At 51.9% G+C, this 15,216-nt stretch overlaps 3 protein-coding genes across 3 annotated transcripts; all 3 read right to left on the reverse strand.

Annotated features, from left to right (window-relative positions):
* Positions 1–2,990, reverse strand: LOC128273935 (major royal jelly protein 1-like). The gene is made up of 4 exons (XM_053012008.1): positions 2,916–2,990; positions 922–1,763; positions 667–861; positions 1–595 (listed from the first exon to the last, which is right to left on the reverse strand). Exons 1-4 carry the CDS (start codon positions 2,925–2,927, stop codon positions 4–6), a joined length of 1,641 nt encoding a protein of 546 aa, XP_052867968.1. The 5' UTR covers positions 2,928–2,990; the 3' UTR covers positions 1–3.
* Positions 2,991–8,374: 5,384 nt separating this feature from the next.
* Positions 8,375–10,457, reverse strand: LOC128270358 (uncharacterized). Its single transcript, XM_053007757.1, has 3 exons — positions 10,441–10,457; positions 10,325–10,380; positions 8,375–10,293 (listed from the first exon to the last, which is right to left on the reverse strand). Exons 1-3 carry the CDS (start codon positions 10,455–10,457, stop codon positions 8,375–8,377), a joined length of 1,992 nt encoding a protein of 663 aa, XP_052863717.1.
* A 2,567-nt stretch (positions 10,458–13,024) lies between these two features.
* Positions 13,025–15,020, reverse strand: LOC128274094 (actin-87E). The gene is made up of 2 exons (XM_053012180.1): positions 14,905–15,020; positions 13,025–14,644 (listed from the first exon to the last, which is right to left on the reverse strand). The coding sequence occupies exon 2, from the start codon at positions 14,632–14,634 to the stop codon at positions 13,504–13,506; it is 1,131 nt and encodes a 376-aa protein (XP_052868140.1). The 5' UTR covers positions 14,635–14,644; positions 14,905–15,020; the 3' UTR covers positions 13,025–13,503.
* Between the last annotated feature and the right edge of the window lie 196 nt (positions 15,021–15,216).

The following is a 15,216-nucleotide window of genomic DNA, read 5'->3' on the forward strand; positions in this document are numbered from 1 at the left end:
TTCTCAGTGGGGCGTCGTTGCGTTCAGTGGTAAACTCTTCCGGTACCGCAGCACATTCAAATCGTTAAAGGTCGGATTGAGTTTCGGCACAAACGTGGCCCCATTCAGCCCGAACGGGGCTCTGGATGGGAACGCTTTCTCGCCACTGTTCAGGACAAAGTATGGATTCAATTTAGGTTTCTCCCCAAGGCCAAATGGATTCTTGGCACGCAGACTCTGCCCGAAGTTGCCGCCACCCGATCCGAACACGCTGACCGGCGTTGAGGTAGTGGCCGCCGGTGGTAGAGCATAGTTCTCCCCGGGCGGGACCGGCTTATACGGAACCGGCAGCACCACCGACGAGTGGTAGTAGTTATTTCCGTTCAGCGTGTCGTACGGCACGGTCGGTTTGAGGGGATTACGGACGGCCAAGTGTCCACTGGGGGTAGCCACACCATCGATGCGCAGGATACGGGTGTTGAACTCATTGGCGTCGAGATTTTTCAGGAAGAACCGGTGGAACTTCGACGTCAACACGTACAGCGCAGAACCGTCACGGTCGGGAGTGCGCAAATCCGCTCCGAACTGAATCTTTTCCTGGTCCTTGGCCAGAATGCTAGAAGAAAAAACATCGGACGAGTATAGGCTCTCGATTGCTACGCATAAGACTCCGTTAGCCCCACTTACTGATGTTCGTTCGTCCGAGGATTCCACGAGGCAACGGCCGTTTCGGTGAGCGGAGCGAAGAAAATGGTGCCACCCTTCGGGGAAGCCGCTAGACCGATGCCCTGCGACGACTTGCGACCAACCAACTTCACCGGCAGCTCCTTGCCGAACGGCAACGGTCCGGCTCGCAGTGCCGCCGTCGTGACCGAGAAGATACTGCGCAGAAAGAAAGGGGATAACCTCGAATCGAACGTGGTTGCTCCCACGCTAACCTACCGATCAGTGGCCAACGGCTGGAAGTACACTATTCCCGCCTCCATATCGAACGCCAGCCCCACGATCCCGTCCATCAGCGTGAACCGGTGCTCGAGGATGGCGGACTGGGCAAAGTCCGGGTCCGGGTACATCGCCGGGTGGCTGACGCGCCACGTAAGGTCCTTGCCACTGTCATAAACCACGATACCGGGCGCCACCGTATCCGTGATGTACACGAACACATCGTCACAGTTGTTCTCGGGTCGCGAACCCGTCTCGTCCACGATCAGGTTTGTGTAGAGCGATTCACGCCGCACGACCTCCGGCGGAAAGTCGATCCGGCGCACCACCTGATCGGTGTGCAGATCGTACACTAGAATCTTCGGTGGGCAGGTCACCTCGAAGTCTTCCAGTGACCGCGAAACGCCGGCATCCAGCGCCCACAGCCGGTTACAGGAGTCGACGCGCATACGGTACACCGACACCAGCCCTATCTCGGTGCAGTTGTACTCCTTCGTGGCCGCTCGATGGTGCGTCCAGTCCGGGTAGGCCTGCAGCACCGGCGAGTCCCCGTTGGTCCCACGCGGCACACTGGAGATTGTGGCCGGCACGCCCGAGAACAGCCGCGGGGTGGCGATGAATATCCGATCGTAGCCTACCTCCAGCCCGGTGGCCACGATGTTTTCCGGGTTGTAGAACTGCTTGCTCGACGCCGGGTAGTCCCAGGGGAAGTTGAAGTTCAGCAGGTTCCACTGTTTGACGACCTCCAGCTTCGGAGTGGCTTCGGAGACATCCGAACACAGTGCGGCGTACAGTACGCCACACAAAACCATCGCAAAGCCCGAGGGGCACATTTTAAGCAGCTGTGGGAAGTGAAGCAGTGAAGTCGTGTCAAACCATATCCTTAATGATCGTTAACCATAACACCAAGAAGCGCACAATTGCGTCATGGCAGACAGCGCTAATGAGATAACAACAGCCGCAGCGCGGGATCGGAAGATTAAGAGAAAACAAAACCCAACCGAAACGGTCCGGAAGTGGAGCCATTGCTTACGCAATGGCCATCACCGAAAGTGAGGCGGAGCGTCGGAGCCAGTTCCGGTACTGAAACTGGAGCAGTGGAGCCCTCTCGAGTCGCTTTGGCTTACTTTACGCCAATAAAACTAATTATACGTTTACAACCCGGGCGACCTTCGCCCGTTGGCCGAAGCGGAACCTAACACCAGGCCCCCGATTCGGAGGATCGCCCAACAATAGCGCTGAAGAAATCCTTTCGCACACTCCCTCGCTGACCGCCACACTCTTGACAATAAATGCATTTCCTCACCGCCGACAACCTGGCGCTGTCGGCATCACGATCTCCCATTAGTGGCCCATTAGAGAAGGGCACTATTTGCACAATGCCCCAAAATTCCCAAGCCGTTTTGTTACGCCGACTAATGTCTCATTTCGGAGGCGTCACAGTTGTTTAGGTAGTCCAAAAAGCCCAACGCCCCATCACCGGTCACGGATCATCGGTCTCACGTGTTCTACCAGACCGATCGGACGAACCGGTGCGAATAATCGACGGCAACGCTGCGAAGCGCGTTTCTCCACCGCTATTTAACGGCTCATTGGCGACGGCCGCGGACCAGGCGTCTGCAGCTCGGCTCGTCGTCAACTCGCCACGCTTCACCACGCTTTCGCACGCCCATTTAACGGAACTCGGTCTCACATTCTGGAGCGACTCTAATTGTCGTAGCCCCCCGCGATCGGCCACCTCGGCTTCCACCTATAAGGAAACCTTGTTGACACAGAATCCGTCTCGCCGTCCGAACCTGGACCAACCGCGCCACACAACGCTACACGAGACACACAACATCGGACACCGCTCCTCGTCCGACGACCGGTTGGATCCGGTGTACTTAGAGTGCAGCTCCCGGACACACCCCCAAAACCGCGGCACCGTTCTATACGCTCGCTCGGAGGAGGTCCTTTCACTTTCGGGTTCTACGAGCGCCGAGCACGTTGCTTACATTATCGTTCATCGCTCAGCACACACACACAGCCACTCTCCCGCGTTGCCGTTGATCTGCACCGACACACGACCGATCACCGACTGTGATCGTTTCGGCCACGCCGAAGCTCTTTTGATGCGTTCCAGCGTCGCGCAGGTGAACTTGGGCAACCACCACCACCGCCCGGCACCGCGGACCCGCGAGGCGCGTGCCTCGTGGACCGTTCGTGGGCTCCGAGCGCTTTCGCGCCGCGGTGGGGCCCCGGAGCAATCAGTTGTTCATCGGTTGTTCGGTTGCAGCCGCTCCACCAACGTGGAGTGGTCCTTTTGGCCTGACGGTACCGCGGGGTGACTTTTGAGCGATTATTTCACACGGCAAGGCAACCTTGATCATAATTCACCGAGGAATGTGTGTGCACACTGTTCATTGTGGGTCACACAGCTCACACAACTGTCCGATTGGTTCCGAAGGGGGTGGATTATTTTGTGCCGCGTGGTGATATGGTTTGCCATAGCCCAAAACCGTGCGCTTGTGCTTCATATTTGTCTCCTTTGGGGTCCGTACTTTGAACAAAAACCCCGGGCTCCAACAGGTTCGAGAAATGGGCATAATGTCACCTATTTTACGAGCAATTCGGTCGTGGAAATGGCTCAATCTAAAAACAGGGTCTACTAAACAACATGATCGTTTCTTAGTGGGCAGACAACAAACTTGTACAGTCTTTGGCAGCGAGTTAAACCACATCTTACCGTAGCTATTCATGAGCTCTTGGAGAAATGGAATCCCAACAAGAGTCTTTTTGTGCAATAGTCCTGAAATGAAAACCCTCGCTTTAAAAGTTGTTCCATTCCATTCCATTTAGCTGCTTCGATAAATTGACATAAAGTTACGTAATTTACGGGCAATTCCGTCGTAAAAACACTTCAATCTAAATACAGCGTTTACTGAACCACATGATCGTTTCTTCGCACGGCAAACGAAAAGCTACTACAGTCCTTGGTAGCGAGTTACAGCATAACATAGCCATTCATGAGTTCAAGGAAGAATGGGATCCCAACGACAGTCTGTTCGTGCGTAAATCTTGGAGTCTACACTAGTCAGCAAAATCTCCGGATAGGATAGGAATTGTTTTTTGAAAGCAAACATTAATTTTTTTTATTGGATCTTTTTTATACATAAATGCTTGCTTAAATAAGTGTACAGAGATATTCCACAATGGGATTGCAGCTATTTGACAAGTCCAAGGTTTCAAAATGATGAAATGAAAATGTTTCCATTTAAATCTATTTAATCCTACTTATAACTAATACCTAACAACATCTTACAACTAGTTAACTTTAAAAACTTGAAATAATTAGCTGTCGAACTGTTGGATGGATAGAACTATTGCATCTATTGATTAGGCCTTCTTTTAGTTTGTTAATTTCGAACGATAATCTTGCGCGCCAGCAAGGTTTAGGACGAGATTTGTTGGTGTTCTCCAGTGTAAATTAAGGATCATTTTGAGAACTTTATTCAGTCTGATTTCTATTGACTAGAAGTTAGTACAAAAAAAAACAAATTTATTTTATGCTCTACGTTACAAGCTCTGGTGACAAGCAGGAAAAAAGGTTATTAAAGAAGATGAAAAATGCCTTAAATAACACTCTCTTAAAGCTTTAGAATAACTCAGTGTATATAAAAGCCACTAATATGAGCTCGGTTGGAGCAATTATGTTATGCAAATAATAATGCTCCCATTTTCGGCTTTGAACATCAAGTCACTGTTGCCAAAAGCGGTGTCCTCAAGTAGGCCCGTTTCATTGTGGCCAAAAATCCTAACAATCGTTGCACGAACTACACGATCTTTTTGCCACGATCAACGCTACTTGGCACACCCTCATCGACTGCTGCGCGTGCCGTAACCAGCCGTCCCGTCGCCATGGTCGCAGCTTCTCACGGGCCTCACCTTTAAACCGACAGCTCAATTAGGAAATGATATTGCCATTGGCACCATTCGCAGCGCCGATGTTTGACATTTTGATGTCGGCGTCCGGCGAACGAACTCTTAAATGATCTTCCGGGAAACGCCAGAAGCGGTTTGGCAACCGAATCGATAAAGTGTTCCAAATTTAGTACCTTTTTTATTTATCGCAGACAAGATGAATATTAAATATTGGAAATGTTAAATATTGAACATTATTTGTAGGGTACTGTCCAAGGTGTAAGAGGAACCGTTACCAGCTCTTCGATTCACGCCGTTCATGCAGCTTATGCAACAGGCCGCCAGGTAACAATTTAACGAACGAAAATTCACGCGAGCATCGACCAATTACAAAATACTCTCGATTGCGTCCCGTAACAGCTTAGCTATAGTTGCCGCGTTACCAACCAGTCCACCTCACAGTTCTGGGCGCCAAACTTTCGTTAAACGTTCCTGTTCCCCATATCGACTCGACAACCGGCCCGCCTTGGTGGCACCCCGCGATTTCGTAGCCCCGGGCTATTACAAATCGATTTCTATCCGAGCACTTTATCGGCCGCCTTGTGAGCAATTAATCACCCCCAGCCGCGACATACTGGCCGATAATTCTTATTACCGGGACGCCCCGTTTTTTATTCGATCGCCCATGCTGCTGCTATTGCTGCACCAGAAACCCGTTCGCCGAAGGGCAGGCTCCAGAGACCCAGCAGGGCATCCAGCATCCACGGAGCGACACGGAGAAATTAAGCCCAAATGCAGTGCAGCGTGCAATGGCCCAGTGCAAGTGCCAGTGAATCGATTGCCTCATGGACAGATCCGAACCCAGCAGTCAAATAAATATTATTTCCACTCATGAGGGGTCTTATTTTAATTTTGACGGCCTTGACAGCTTTTCGCAGAACGGTTGTGTTATTCTTGTTTAATGGTTTATACAAATTTATGGCTTGCACCGACGAAACCCTATGGAGAACCTGTTTTTTAGTCGACAGATCTGGACCATACGGTGAAAGGAGTAAAATTTCCCAACCTAGCTCCCGGAGGTTCGGGCGAGTCCCTGTGGCCTTGTGGCAAATCTGTGGCCTTGCGTTGACCTGATGGAACACAACAGTGATGGTTGTTGACAGTAGAGATCTGAATTTAGGGTTTGATCATACGGTAGCAACTCGTAATAAATTATTCCTTTCAAGCCCTGGTTTGACTACCGGTTAAGCTGCTTTACCACGCTTTGACCACGATCATTTTCGCACAATGTAATCGTTAGTGAGCCATTTCTCATCCCCAGTCACCACCCGTTCAAGAAATAGGTCGTTTCATTTCATTCCGTTTCGCCGAAACTTCGCAGATCGAAATTCAATCCATCACCCTTGTTGTTTTGTGTGGCACCCAGAGATCAAGCTTCTTTGCGCAAATAGGCTAAAACTGTTTGATGGTTAATCTTTAGCTCCTGTGCAATGCTATTACTACTAACACGCAGATCAAATTCGATTATGTTTGTGGTTTTATCGACATATTCAAGGATGTGCCAGCTTGTTCGAGGTGCATCTTTAACATAAAAAAATGTCTGACCGGAATGAAGGAAACCAAAAACTTTTCACAGTTTCAGCGATCTGGCTTGTATTTTCGCCGTGCATCGAAGAAAAACTGTAAAATATACCGAATGTTTCCTTTTGTTGACTTCCAAACAGCCAAAGATTTTTTTAGACTTGATAGACTAGAAATAGTATGATCGACACCTCAGAAGGTATTGAACACTACAGATGGATTTCTTGTTTTTCAGCCTTCGAATGTTGTAAAACGTGTACAGAATCGTTGTGACTTTCGGACTCCACCCCTACCGAAGGGCAGCAGACTCTGCCTCAGTGCCTCAATGGTGCTTTCCAATTAGTTTTGCGTCGCTTCGCCAAAGCACGGCTCACTTAAACAATAGACTGCGTGCAATAAACGTTTATTTCGCCAGAACAATAAATCTTTATTTCGATACATTTACTGCGTTGTAGTGAAGCATATTTTTACACGATTCAGCATACTGGCAACCTGTCATACTAACGGCTGCCAGCGGCATGCAATGCTCCGTTCCAAAACCTAATTTAATTACCCTCTCACACAGCCAAGCCAAACGTCCAAAGAACCGAACACCAGACGGCGCCAATATTGGGCTCGGAGCAGGCTCGGACGTCGAGTGGAAGGCTTATTTCGGACCGCCCTCCGACGCACAAAAAAAACTTAAACGCAACAAAACGGACCCACCAAGGCGCCGGCACTTCCCGCTGCCTTCGCGCGGGGCGGAAAACACCGCCCCGGTGGCTAATTGTTTCCCGTACCGCGATGCACGGGAAATCCGTCAGCTGTCTCGCAGCGGTGACAACGGTTTGCTCGCGGTGCGTTCGAACTGGCGATCGAAAAGTGATACTCGAATCCGAGTGTTCCGAGTGGCCTGCCCACCCCGAACAGAACCACCACGCCGCCTGCCGTCAACAGGGAAGTGGCCGCTTCCTGGATGCGCTGCGTGGCCGCGGAATGCGAACGCAAATCACCACACCCACCGGGAGGGAAGTGTAAAACATAGCACACCGCAACAACACCGATCAGCCGGCCCCGTTGACGGAGCCGGGCTTCCTTACACGGCCGCAAGGTCGGTAACTTCCTTTCACATGGCACGCGCCACCGCACGCGCGCGCGTGGCTGCGGATCCGGTCGGGGTGGCGCACGAGCACTATGGGCAATTTTTTATTGGAGAGATCCGGTTTTAGGATGATCTATGGATGTTTCATCGGTTTTGTTTTCCTCGTACATGATTTGATTAAATTCAACATTTTACGCGCTCGAGAATAATAAATTAGCCATTTATAAATATTTGGGTATTTTTGCGCCCGAAGTTATGCAATATGCATGACAATTTGCGCTGAAACAATGACTTTTTAGGATAGCTACGACTTTTGAATGGATAGTCGTCTCCAAATATCGAATTTCCGATAATAATCTAATGACTTATGGAAGTTTTCGATACATAGTAATCTGTTTGAAACCCAAAAGCTCTATCTTCGGTCATAATCACCTTCGAACCTTCGCTTGACTTAAACGACTCTCATAGCAAGCGTTGGCTGCCTCACAATTGCCTTCTTTTCGCGCAATTATCCTCGTCAATTCAATCACTTACTTCAAACTCAATATTTGTCTTTCAATGAATTTTCCATGTCACTAATTTTGCGTCACTTTTGACGCAGACCAAGAAGGGTCTAACTGCTCTCGGATCAACGTTTTCGATATTTTTTAAACTCAGAACTATCGTCGTTCACTTTGATGAAATCACTTATGTTCAACTCACAGGAATCTTCAACAAACACTTCACTTCAACTTCAAGGAATCTTCAACTTCAACTCACAATCTAAGCGACACGGAAATTTAAAAATTCCGATCGCCCATAGCTATCAATTTTAGGAAAGGTTAACTAAAATCCTCACATTTTTCAACCTAGTTTACGACCGCCTGTTTCCCATAGTGACGCGGCGCCCACCTAGCAGACTAACCGGTCGAGCCAGGCCAACCGGGGCCAACGCTGGCGGGCCTGGAAGTGGAGCAGCTCGGCGAGAAACGCCAGCAGCGAGAGCGCCAGCCCGACGGTCCCGAGCAGGAAGGCGCCCTCGATATGGTCCAGGCGCAGGATCGTCTGGCCGTCGGACTCGTCACCGCGGTCGACGCGGATCTTCTCGCTCTCCTTCTGCCACTTGCCGAGTAGCCCGGACTCGCTGATGCGCCGGATCAGGTCGTTGATCTTGGGCAGCAGGTGGAAGTCCTTCTTCGCCAGCATGCCCACCGAGTACGTGTAGATGTTGGCCGTTTTCGGGAAACAGTACATGTCCGCTTCGCCGATGCTGCGGCTGTTGCTGGAGTGGGCCCGCGAGACGGCCACTGCCAGCAGGCGCTCGGTGCGGAGCCGCGCCAGGCACGGGTCCATGTCCGAGCACACCCGGTAGACGGCCGCGATGTGACGCGCACCGTCATCCGGTTTGGCGAAGTGCGCCAGCGTGTTCTCGGCCCCGGCAAACCCGAACCCTGCGCCGATCGCCTGCTCGACGGTCGCAATCTGCGCTTCGAAGCGGGGTCGCGTCAACACCGAGATGAGGAAGCTGTGATAGGCCGCGTTCCAGTGCAGCCCGTAGAACATGTAGCCGATCAGGAAGCAGCGGATGGAGACGCGCCGCGGCCAGTAGTGTGCGTACACGCTCAGTGAGAACGCGAGCGACTGGAGCAGCATCCAGGTGAAGTTCTCACGGTACAGTCCCTCGACGACGTTGAACCGGTCCAGCAGGGCGGCCGCCGCGAAGATGATGAAGATTGCGATCAGCCACGTCCAGATGTTGAAGATGATGAACACGTTGAGCCACTTGGGCGCGTGCCGGGCCGTCGGCACGCACCACGTCAGGTCGTCCTGGTAGTAGGGGATGGTCGCCGACAGCAACTTCCGGCTGACCGGGTTCTCGTACAGCCCGCCGATCATCAGGTCCGTGCGCCGCTGGATCACGTCCGCGTACAGGCCGGTCTGGTTGTCGGCGGTGATGCGGGCGGTGGCACGGGCCGCGTCCAGCACGTTGTACACCGGGATGAGCTGCATACGGGCGGTGATCGTGTCCAGCATCAGCACCTCCAGCCCCTTCTCGATGTGGCTCTCGTTGCCCACCACGAACGGCTCCCAGATGCTGGTGGAGATCTTGAGTGGGCAGTAGTTGTAGTATTTCGGTATCTTCGGTCCGTAGTCCGAAAAGTGGTGGACCTCGCGGAACAACGGGCGCCACCGTACGTCCTGCTGCTCCGTTTCTCCCTCGGGGACGTACTCACACTCGTCGACGAGCCGGACCTGGGCGATATTGTCCGCGCAGCCTCCGTTCTCGTACGGGAACCAGGTCCAAGCCTCCAGCACGCTCGTATTGTACCGCTGCACCATCACGTTCACGTTTAGCACCGAGTTGTCAAAAAGCTCCTGCAGCACGTTGCGTACCTCAATCTCGAACACCAACGGTGTCATTTCGGTGGTAAACATCACCAGGACCTGGGCCAGTGGGTTCCAGGTGGGTAGCCGGCGAAGCTGGCGTATTGGCGCCGCCAGTTCCGAAGAGTCACCCACCAGCATCAGATAGTTCTTCGCCTTCTCCGTCACGTGCGACGCGTTCCAGTGCTTCCGGTGGGCGTCCTTCACCATTACGCTCATCTCGTGGCGCACGTCCTCGTTGAACGATTTCAGGATGCTGAGCTGAAACGCCGACGCATCCGGCTTGATGTTGATGATGGCCAGCGATCCCCGCATCGCGCGCTCCGAGCGAAAGTACTTTTCGCACAGCCGCCGCACACACGGCACCACCGTCAGCATCGTCAGCTCGCTGTCGGATTCGCCGACCGGAACATCCGCCCGGGTTCGATGCACCACCGCCTCGAAAGCTGCCAGTAACACCGTCAACCGAAAGGCCACCTTGGACCGCATAATGTCGCGGCGTGACTCGTGCCGTGGCCCGAAGAGAAACCCGCCTTGACCTGGGCACGCGGATGACACCGGTATTTATAGGCGGACCAGGCGGACCCCGCCGCACCAGTATCATCACCATTATGCTGTGAATTATGGATCACCTCGGCCATAACGCGCACGCCACACCGGCGAACGCGCGGACAATCATCGCGTCATTGATTTATCATAACTGCCACACCGTGATTACTGGATCCTCCTGACCGGACCTGACGCGTGTGTACACACACCCACCCACGAAGCATTAACCTTTCATCGGGAGCCGCCCATGGCTGTGTACAATCCGCCCTCAGCAAACACAACCTGGTGTCACGGTGTTTGGTCAATAGCCGAGAGTTCGAGAGACAGTTCGCGTGCGGCGTGACATCTGGCGCGCGGCGTCTTGGTCTTGTGCCTCTAGGGTCGGGCCCCCCTCGGCGGGCTCAAGGTCGCATTACAACACAATTCGACGGCGGGTCGACGACGACGACGACAGGCAAACGTAAACCAATTACCAACGGCACTCCCGCCAAGGACCGTTCGCTTGTCTGATGGACAAGCGACCGGATTTTAAATATAGCCTCTGGGAACTGTTTTAAGGTACGTTCGCGAAACATAAAAGGATATGTCTGATTTCGGGGTCAGTGTGGATAAGAGTGGTGTGCAGAGAAAGGTTGGCCAAATTTTGCCCCCAACGGAAACATGACATGACACGACGCCACAATGCCATTTGAAAAGGATTAGACGATGGACAAAAAAAAATTAACTTGACTTTTAAAATGTTAAACTTCATTCTGGAAATTGTGGGCATTATTTGGGGGTATTTGGGGCTCGGAAAACCTACAACCATCGTGCAAGAGAAGCCAATACAGCGAGTGACTGTTGCCAATGTAAAAATACCTAAATAAAATAAAAATAATGTGTACTAAATAACACTCGTAAAAGTTTCACATTAGTAATGGACGCAATGACCACAATAGGTTTCATTGGATATAACTCAGAAGTGAAAGTAATTGCCGCAGACGGCAGCTCGTGCCCAGTTCACGAAAGGACAAGGCAATGCAACTTTCAACTCGATCAAAAAACCATTTGCGACAGGACCCAAATAATCAACCGACCCAGGTATACTGTTACCTTTGAGCAAACGGAATTCGATATCCTCGATTAGATGGCATTAGTTGATAGCAACACGTAAAAAAATCTGTCAAAAATGATCAACAACAACTTGTGGTCGTTTAGGAAATACTATCACTCGGCCTAGACTTGATCGCGACCACTCTGGTGGAACAAAGAAGTCAGCGTTTCCCAAACTTCGCCCACGGCTGTCGGCCAGCAGGGGTCATAAAATGTGGGTCGTGATAGTAGTAGCAAGAAACACAAGGTAATTGCTCCATAAATTCACTACAAAATGCAACGCGCCCCAACCGTTTACCGTGCGGGGCTGTGTCGCTAGTACCACTAGCTGGCTCATTATTCCGCCATCGGCACTAGCTGCATCGCGTCAAAGTGTACTGCAAGGATTACGGACTGCCGCCAGCTCCAGATCGCTGGATCTCGGCGAACAAAACGTCGTTCAAACGGCCGCGTTCTTGCATCAAAGTATCGCTAAGGAGATCGCGATCGGCGTCGGTTGCTGTGTACGTCTGGCTTCCGGAACCGGGGCGATAAGCCATCCATCACCGGCCACACACGCCCTCTTGGCAAGCTGGAAAGGCTTTGTTCCCGCAGCAGCTCTCATGTGAACACCCCGCGCGTAGCCTTGAGCTGACCGACAACTGGAATGGACCAACGATAGGAGGCCAGCAGCCGGCCGGTTGCTTGGGAGTACGAATACTGAACTAACAACTAGGTGATAGGGAGACTGAAAACTGGGAGCCATACAATGTACGGTACCTAGTGGTTCCTCTAGAACACCGTAAGTGTCTATTTTAAAGTGAACGCATTGGCGAGTCGATCGTTCTATAGGAGACCGGCTACTTGGATCTCAGAGAACGTGCGTTTGGTGTATTTGTAAATGTAGTGCTTATGAGCAAAAGCATCCACTTAATGAATCGCGTATGTTTATGAAATGGATTGGGAGATCCGATTGCTAGATAGGATCCGATCACTAACGATTAACCGGATGCAATCAATCGATCTAGGTTTTTGGGGAGCTGTCAATAGGAGAACTGCATGAGATTACAGTCGGACCTTGTTTTAATATTCTTCCATTCGTTCAACACTCCGAAGGTCCCACTATGTTAGGCACCAATGCCGCGTGTTAGCCAGGGGCTTAAACAAATTATAACCCTGCTGCTGCGCGATATAAACCAAACAACCTCTAACGGCTAATTAATAGGATCGCCACTAACTTGCCAGCCACTCTACTTTCGCTAAAGCTAAGACAAATCCGGGATCTGTGTCGAACTCGGGCAGCGTTATACAAAGTCCTTCTCCGGAGACTACAGATGAACTGGAGGGGGGATACTATTTTCGGACGTCCAAATTAAAACCTCGAGCTGTAGAACTCGCGAGGGTAGCGATTTATAGCACGAACGACTCCACACCTGCTGCGGTTTAGTACCCGAGAATCGGCAAACGCTCAAACGTACTGAACTGTAATAGCTCACCCCATAGAGTTTCCTAGCAAAACCCTACACTGTTCCCCTGCGAGAAAGAAACACTTTAAGCTTCGACTTAAAAATTTATTTTTCGTTTTAAAATATTGGTTCGTATAAATAAAAAAAAGGATAAATTATGACAATTAAAGTTTTGGTCTCCTTGAGCACGATCACGATAATGAGTAACGCATAAACAAAAGTAATACAAACGCTCGCACATCAGTTCAGGTGGCGTGTAAGCGTGTAAGCGGCAGTCTTGGCAAGTACGGTCGCACGAATGGCATGGCGTGGATGGTACAGGATGCGACTTGCTGGATGGAATCGAACATGGCGTTAGCAAAAATGGGCTAGATGGATGGGGAAGATGTCTTCGTTCGCGGCTGAGTAGGGTAGGAGCGGGAGCCCTGTGCGATGCTATGAATGGAGCGAAACGGACTCCCTTCCGAGCGGGAGTGTTTGCTCTTGAAGCTTGCCGGCCTTCACGCCCGATGCCTTGTTTTGGTATTTAGTGTAGCGCTGGGTTCTTCATCTGCGGCCGCAACTGACGACTTAGAAGCACTTGCGGTGGACGATGCCCGGGCCGGACTCGTCGTACTCCTGCTTGGAGATCCACATCTGCTGGAAGGTCGAGAGCGACGCCAGGATCGATCCACCGATCCAGACGGAGTACTTGCGCTCCGGCGGAGCAATGATCTTGATCTTGATCGTCGACGGAGCGAGCGCCGTGATCTCTTTCTGCATGCGATCGGCAATACCCGGGTACATGGTGGTTCCGCCCGACATCACAATGTTTGCGTACAGATCCTTGCGGATGTCGACGTCACATTTCATGATCGAGTTGTACACCGTCTCGTGAATACCGCACGATTCCATACCCAAGAACGAGGGCTGGAACAGGGATTCCGGGCAACGGAACCGCTCATTACCGATGGTGATCACCTGTCCGTCAGGCAGTTCGTAAGACTTCTCCAGCGCCGTCGACGCGGCAGCGGTCGCCATTTCCTGCTCAAAGTCCAGCGCCACGTAGCACAGCTTCTCCTTGATGTCGCGCACAATTTCCCGCTCGGCGGTGGTCGTGAACGAGTAGCCACGCTCGGTCAGAATCTTCATTAGGTAGTCGGTCAAATCGCGACCAGCCAAATCCAGACGCAGGATCGCATGCGGCAGAGCGTAACCTTCGTAGATCGGGACCGTGTGCGAGACACCGTCACCCGAATCCAGCACAATACCGGTGGTACGACCGGAGGCATACAGCGACAGCACCGCCTGGATGGCCACGTACATAGCGGGCGAGTTGAACGTTTCGAACATGATCTGGGTCATCTTCTCACGGTTGGCCTTCGGGTTCAGCGGAGCTTCGGTCAACAGGACCGGGTGCTCCTCCGGAGCCACGCGCAGCTCGTTGTAGAACGTGTGGTGCCAGATCTTCTCCATATCGTCCCAGTTGGTGATGATGCCGTGCTCGATCGGGTACTTCAGCGTCAGGATACCTCGCTTGCTCTGGGCCTCATCGCCGACATACGAGTCCTTCTGGCCCATACCGACCATCACACCCTGGTGCCGCGGGCGGCCAACGATCGACGGGAACACAGCGCGGGGCGCATCGTCTCCGGCGAAACCGGCCTTGCACATACCGGATCCATTGTCCACGACCAGCGCCGCAACATCGTCGTCACACATTTTCGGTTATCTACCAGAAACCCAAAAAACCAAACGAATTGAATGTGGCGGTTAACACGATTGAAAATCACACCAATAACTTGGCTTCTCCGATAGCGACCGGATCGCGGTCAGCGTGTGGTTACGGTCGCCGGTCACTTATCGCACCAGTCATGCGACTGGCTGATAAGACAGTGTACTGTCCGCCAACCTTCGCTGGCTCGCAATCAAGGAGCCTCGTCGGCGGCATGGCGCCAACGGCTACCGTCACGTGACGGAGCAATGTCTCACCTTTTCTGCTCGCGTACGCGCTGACCAAATTCACCAACGACACCACGGAAACGTGCACTGCTGCTGGACAAACCCTGACGCTCAACTAGCTAATTGGATTTCCCGTAATCCAATATTTATACCCTTCGCGTCGAGAGCTCAGTTGTTGGGTGCTCGGTTCTAGTTGCGCGCTCGGGAAATCGCTGCGCATGCGAACCCGAGCTCAATAGGTTCACACACACACCTACTGCTCATCTCAGCTTCGTTGTTTTCCCAGATTGTGTGGCCGAATACGGCATGGAAAATCGGATTTACGTGCGACCAGTAACCGAG

This window comes from Anopheles cruzii, chromosome 3 (assembly GCF_943734635.1).
Source record: "Anopheles cruzii chromosome 3, idAnoCruzAS_RS32_06, whole genome shotgun sequence".
In the NCBI taxonomy this organism is placed as follows: domain Eukaryota; kingdom Metazoa; phylum Arthropoda; class Insecta; order Diptera; family Culicidae; genus Anopheles; species Anopheles cruzii.

Coding starts and splice junctions, on each gene's coding strand:
- LOC128270358 (XM_053007757.1), bottom strand. Junction 10,294..10,324: donor GCGACATTATGCGGTCCAAG/GTGGCCTTTCGG, acceptor TGTTACTGGCAG/CTTTCGAGGCGGTGGTGCAT.
- LOC128274094 (XM_053012180.1), bottom strand. CDS start 14,634: ATGTGTGACGACGATGTTGCGGCGCTGGTCGTGGACAATGGATCCGGT.
- LOC128273935 (XM_053012008.1), bottom strand. Junction 862..921: donor CAGCCGTTGGCCACTGATCG/GTAGGTTAGCGT, acceptor CTTTCTGCGCAG/TATCTTCTCGGTCACGACGG. Junction 596..666: donor CCTCGGACGAACGAACATCA/GTAAGTGGGGCT, acceptor TTTTTCTTCTAG/CATTCTGGCCAAGGACCAGG.